Genomic DNA, 6,312 nt, shown 5'->3' with positions numbered 1-6,312 from the left:
TTTATAAATTCATTTTCCTAATATGCTATCTCCTCCATCACATAAAGATAACTGACTCACTAAAAATATCAAAACTATATTAGAACAAAAATAATAAACTAAGGACACCATCATTACAATGACTAAGCACTTGCTCAGGATAATCCCTCAATGATGACTATAATCCCCCAGTGATGACACTACAGTCAATTCATTTTCACCTTGACCTTCAGATTAATATACTACCAGCAAAGCAACTTGAAGTACATGTACACATGTACATGTACAGTTGTACATGTACAGTTGTACATGTACATGTACATGTATGCAAGTACTGAAACAGCTTAGGTTATGACACTCATCAATTTAAGTGGAAAGTTATTTTAGTGAAGAACATTAAAAGATGTCTATGTTAGTACATGTAAGTGAATTGACATTAACTTGATATTATTCATTAAAAAAACAATCTTAACTAGAGTGTACATGTACATACATGTACATGTACATATTGATGAATATTCTTTCTTTCCTCATTATAGACAGTACAGGCTCTCATTAGAAACCACAAAATGTGAATATTTACACATAAAAGAGTAGGAGAGAAATTGAATCACATTTATTACAGGGACATCAAAGGGACATTATTATGACTAACATACTGGAAGTGAATATAATCAATAAACATGTTTCATGTACACTGTACATGTATTAGAATTATACCCAATAGGCAGTGGAAGGTACCGTATGTATATGTTATTACACCCCTGCGAGTGCAATATCCGATTTACATGCACCGAGCCCGAGGGCTGTAGGCCCGAGGGTGAGGTACTGCATGTAAATCGGATATTGCACGAGCATGGGTGTAATAACAAATTTATATCCAATTGAAGCTATACGGTACAGGCACTGTGCATGCGCAAAGCAATTTTACACGTGACAAGTACCTGACAAGTAGAGGAGAGCTTAGAGATGGCTGACAGGAGCGCCCAAAAACTAGAGGTAAGTGTCGCTTTCATTAAAGAGAAGGAAGGTGGAGAGGACAGCGAGCGTTTAAGAAGAAAGAAGGAAGGTGGAGAGGACAGCGAGCGTTTAAGAAGAAAGAAGGAAGGTGGAGAGGACAGCGAGCGTTTAAGAAGAAAGAAGGAAGGTGGAGAGGACAGCGAGCGTTTAAGAAGAAAGAAGGAAGGTGGAGAGGACAGCGAGCGTTTAAGAAGAAAGAAGGAAGGTGGAGAGGACAGCAAGCGTTTAAGAAGAAAGAAGGAAGGTGGAGAGGACAGCAAGCGTTTAAGAAGAAAGAAGGAAGGTGGAGAGGACAGCGAGCGTTTAAGAAGAAAGAAGGAAGGTGGAGAGGACAGCGAGCGTTTAAGAAGAAAGAAGGAAGGTGGAGAGGACAGCAAGCGTTTAAGAAGAAAGAAGGAAGGTGGAGAGGACAGCAAGCGTTTAAGAAGAAAGAAGGAAGGTGGAGAGGACAGCAAGCGTTTAAGAAGAAAGAAGGAAGGTGGAGAGGACAGCGAGCGTTTAAGAAGAAAGAAGGCGGAAGGTGGTGAGGACAGCGAGCGTTTTGTTGCTGTATCGAAAGAGGCTTTAGAAGACCTATCCATCTATATAATGCCGAAAAACTCTGCTCTCAATAGTGATTTGCTTAAAAATTTAATTTTGTGTCAAATTGTCAATATTATTATTCAAAAAGTCAAAGGTCAATAATGTGTGAAAACCACAGTGCACTGTATCAAACATCAAAGGGATTTACATGCACTCAGTGCACTGTATCTGATTTATTGCACTGGTGGTCCCTTTGAAGTATAGCTTGAGTGGGAAATAAACTTATATAGAGCATGTGCATAACATGTGCCAATGCATGTGTAGTGCATGTGTAGTCACTTACTAGTATTACTAGAGCCAGAAGAAGGCTCTCTGCTCCTTGGAAAGACAGCAAAAGAAGTATAAGAGATACCACCACTTGAATTAGTATATTGACAAGTATAGACCCCATTAGTAACACTATTTATTGAAGTCTGGCCATTCTTTCTAAGATACCCTGCCTCCCTGTTTGTGAATGTAAGAGGTTGGTTAGAACCAGTTGGAGTGACTATTAATGTAGCATCATTGTTAGTGCTAGTGTCACCAGTGTAGCATTTGACCTCAGATACATCTTCATATACTGATATTGCAGTGTTGTTTGGTAGGAGTCGCCCTGGGGGAGGATTGTTGTACCAAACAGTTGTACCTTTGGGAGAAAAAAACAATGAGAGGACAGAGGGGGAGGGAGGGGGAGGTAGGATGTGAACATAAAAAGAGAGAGAGAGAGAGAGAGACAAACAATGAGAGGTAGAGAGAGATAAGGGAGAGAAGGGTAGAGACAGGGAGAGTAGAAAAAGAAAGAAAAAAGAATAATTGAAAGAGTACATGTACATGTACATTATACTAGTAGATGTACATGTACATGCATAAAATGGAAAAAAGGACAGAGAAATAAATGAATATATTTTATAAACATACATGCACATATATATGTAATTCATCAATCGGGAATTATAATGTTGATAATATAATACACGTGCATAATAGAGAAATGTGCAAAAAACAACGTGTAATATAAACACAACAAGCCACAATAACAATAATAACAATAATAATAATTATAACAACTACAATAAAATGTACATTAAACCATATAATACATTACAACACACAAACACACACACACCACGTGCCCAACTACTCAATACAGATGCAAATATGGACATACAAGTACATATGTACACATACTATATACATGTACACTATATACTGTACATACTATATACACTACACTACACTACACACACACAAACACACAGAGGCCAAGTACCCAATGCATATATACATGCACTCACACATTATGCAAATATGGACATACATACAATGTACCATTCATACATAGAAGTATATGTAAATGTACATATACATTATTCATAAGTACATGTACTGTAGCTACCTTGTACTGATATTGTATAAGTGCCAGTGTTTCCTCCTGAGCTACACACATGATCTCCTGTATTAGCTCCATGAAGGAACAAACCAGTAATGTTACTAGTAGTGACTGCTGACTCAGAAAATGATGAGGTCCATGAGTAAGTATTAGCAGTGCTAGAACAAGTTAGAGTGATATTCTCTCCTGCTTGAAACACAGCTGGAGAGGAGCGGGGAGGAGTTGAGGTTATGGAGACATTACCAACAACTGGAACAGAGAGATTAAAAATAAAATTAATAATAACAATAATAATTAGATAGAAATAATTATGATACTAATAATATATGTATATGCAATCATAAAGTACATGTGTTTAATAATACTTGTGTTACACTTAATTGAGGAATGTGAAAATAAAAATTATTACTAATGAAGTAATGATAATTAAAAAAATATAAAAATTCATGTCATAATATACATGTATGTGTATTACAGTGTACATGTGATAAAGTATTACTAAAGGAAACACTTATACATTTATTTAATGTAAACGAGTACAAATAAAATGTATATTAGGTAAACAACTCATGACTTTAATTTCTCCCAAAAATCACTAACCACTTGCAAGTTGATTTCACACTAATTTAAAAAGTACAAGCGTGAAATGCAATAAATAATAAACTGAAAGAGAGAGACACAGAGATATTCCTAGTATTAAATCTATGGCTATTGATATAAATGTACATCAGGATACGGAGTGGTTGGGTTGATGGGATAAAATGAGCCCCATATCAATTAATCCTGATTATACCGTATACTGGGAAATTTTCGAGTAGCCAAATTTTCGCGGATTTCGCGTTTTCTTGCTCCGTCGCGAAAATAAAAATTGTGAAATCCTGAATTTCCATTGCCACGTGGTGGAGTTACAAACTATTCGCGAAAATATTATTTTGTGAAATCTTACAAATGCAAAACTCGCGAAAATTTAGCGACGCGAAAATATCCCAGTATACGGTATTCCACGTTATGTTCTACCTTACCTATTAGTGGTGTCAATAATAAGAGACACAAGATAAAGCTCCCTCTAGAAGACATCTGAAAACAGGATCAGAGAAGGAGAGAGAACAAAAGACAGAGAAAGCTGAAAGCGACTTTCTCATTAAAATTCGTAAAGTAACGCCACGCCTACTAATCATGACACGTGGGTGTAATGCGGAAGAGTCCGAAGTTAGTGCACGCTAAACACGTGCTGAAAAATACCAAGCTGTTTTTGAAAATGCTGCTGATAAGTACTATGAATTAAAATAATGCAAGCATTCACACACGTCTAGAAAATAATGTGACTAAAATACAATAATATGGTACACCTAGCAAAGAGCATATAAAATTTTGAACAATTTGTACACAAAGAGTTGATTAAGTTATAAATCAGACTTATCAGTCACAGTTGGTATTTCATATTCAGTAGAAGGTCGTGGAAGAGAAGTCTCACATTCATCATTAGTTGTATCATACACTGGCTCAACAGTTGATCTATTAATAATAACTTTAAATAATAATAATAATTGTATTTTATATAACTGACTGAGTTTGTTGTACTGTATCATATGCTGGACTGTCCTTCACTGGTATATCATCAGCAGTACTGTATGTGTGTATATACATATTGTATTAGTCAATAGTGTAACTAACTTTGTTTTAAATTCAGTTACATCATAAGCTGGACTACAATCCATTACAATCTCATTATTGGATTGTCTGAGAACCACAAACTTCAAGTTAAGTAATGATTGTGTACATTTATATACCTCTTTTGATTTTGAGTTCTTTTTATGTATATAACCAGTATTAGTATAACAATCATAGATACAGTTAATAGTGATGTTGATACAGTCACGCCAACTATCACTCCAGTACTTCTTCCATTATTCACTAATACAGTAGTTGATACAGTAGTTAATGCAGTAGTCAATGCATAGGTATAAATATACTTAACATAATACTTAATAATATATATTTAGGTATGCTTAATGAGATAGATATTGAATGCAATTAAGTAAACTGATAATAATGGATTTGTGTTAGTTTACTTGTTGATCTTTCTGTAACAGTGACTGGTGAAGCAATAATAGAAAAAACCAAATCATATAAAAATGATATGTCATAATATAAGTACTTAGCATTAGAATACCTAAAGTACCTGGTGGTATTGGTTGAGTCCTCTCTCCTTCATAAATGATTCCATTAACATTAAATGATGCAGATATAGAGAACAAGTAGCTCAGATTAGGATCTAATCCTCCTATTAGACCTTCAGTAGTACTACCTGGGAATACTCTCATTCCTGTCTCTACTTGTCTCTTCTTTCTTGAGGAGCTACTGGTTGACTCATAATAGACAGTATAATGACTAGCTCCAGAAACAAAACTCCACTCAGCCCTCACTGCTGTAGAACTGAGCTTTGTTATAGAAAAGATTTCAATGACAGCTAAAATAGAGTTTAACGACAAAGGTAGATTATTATACTTACGTATTTGAGCAGTATTAAATTCTTTATCAGCCCACTTTCCCGGTCCAATACTAGTATATGCTCTCACTCCAATAGTATAACTAGTATTAGGTATCAATCCTACTATAAAGTAATAAGTGTTGGTAGTGTTAGTTATATTGTATCGATCAGTACTGGTAGACTCTCTATATCTTATCTCATATACTGTAATGATACCATTAGGTATTGTAGGAGGATTCCATACAATAGTTATTGCAGTTGGTGACCTTGCATGTCTTAGATCAGATATCACACCAGCAACTGTGTTAAGATCATGTTAAACTGATCAATATTTCATTGACTTACTTGATTCAGTAGTTACTTGTATTCCTTGTCTAGCTGGTCCATTCATATTATAATTATAAGGTATTATACTCACAGTATAGTTAGTATATGGTATTAATCCTGTGAGATTATACATTCTGTTGTCTCCTCCAGTGATATTAACAGTATAACTAGTGTTTGAAGTGATGTTAGTGTATGTGAGGTAGTATCCAGTAATTGGTCCATTCCTTCCATTGCAAGGTACTTCATCCCATGAGACAGTCATTGACACTGACTCTACTGATGAGAATATAATATCATCCACTGGTGCAGTAGGGGCTATAAAAGTAAAAAATAATAAAAAGTTAATGGTATTGCTTACTTACCAGTTGAAAGTGTAGTATTAGCTAAATAATTAGTGGTCAAATAAACTCTCAGAGATCCATATACTCCAATAAGATCAAAGGTACATTGACTGTAAGGAGGTATACCAGTTGAAGTATGTGGTGATGAAACTGATGTTTCACTATTACTAGTGACTAATGATTCACATACTCTCCTACATCTC

At 35.1% G+C, this 6,312-nt stretch overlaps 2 protein-coding genes across 2 annotated transcripts; one reads left to right on the top strand and one right to left on the bottom strand.

Moving 5' to 3' along the window:
- Nucleotides 1-825: 825 nt before the first annotated feature.
- Nucleotides 826-1,720, top strand: LOC105313689 (uncharacterized protein DDB_G0290685-like). Its single transcript, XM_019999712.1, has 2 exons — nt 826-1,009; nt 1,049-1,720. Exons 1-2 carry the CDS (start codon nt 949-951, stop codon nt 1,681-1,683), a joined length of 696 nt encoding a protein of 231 aa, XP_019855271.1. The 5' UTR covers nt 826-948; the 3' UTR covers nt 1,684-1,720.
- A 136-nt stretch (nt 1,721-1,856) lies between these two features.
- Nucleotides 1,857-4,068, bottom strand: LOC109584105 (uncharacterized). Its single transcript, XM_019999708.1, has 3 exons — nt 3,973-4,068; nt 2,957-3,199; nt 1,857-2,206 (listed from the first exon to the last, which is right to left on the bottom strand). Exons 1-3 carry the CDS (start codon nt 4,025-4,027, stop codon nt 1,857-1,859), a joined length of 648 nt encoding a protein of 215 aa, XP_019855267.1. The 5' UTR covers nt 4,028-4,068.
- Nucleotides 4,069-6,312: the final 2,244 nt, after the last annotated feature.

Source organism: Amphimedon queenslandica, unplaced genomic scaffold, assembly GCF_000090795.2.
Source record: "Amphimedon queenslandica unplaced genomic scaffold, v1.1 AMPQUscaffold_13246, whole genome shotgun sequence".
NCBI classification, from domain to species: Eukaryota; Metazoa; Porifera; class Demospongiae; order Haplosclerida; family Niphatidae; genus Amphimedon; species Amphimedon queenslandica.
This window is presented reverse-complemented; position numbering and strand designations above follow the sequence as displayed.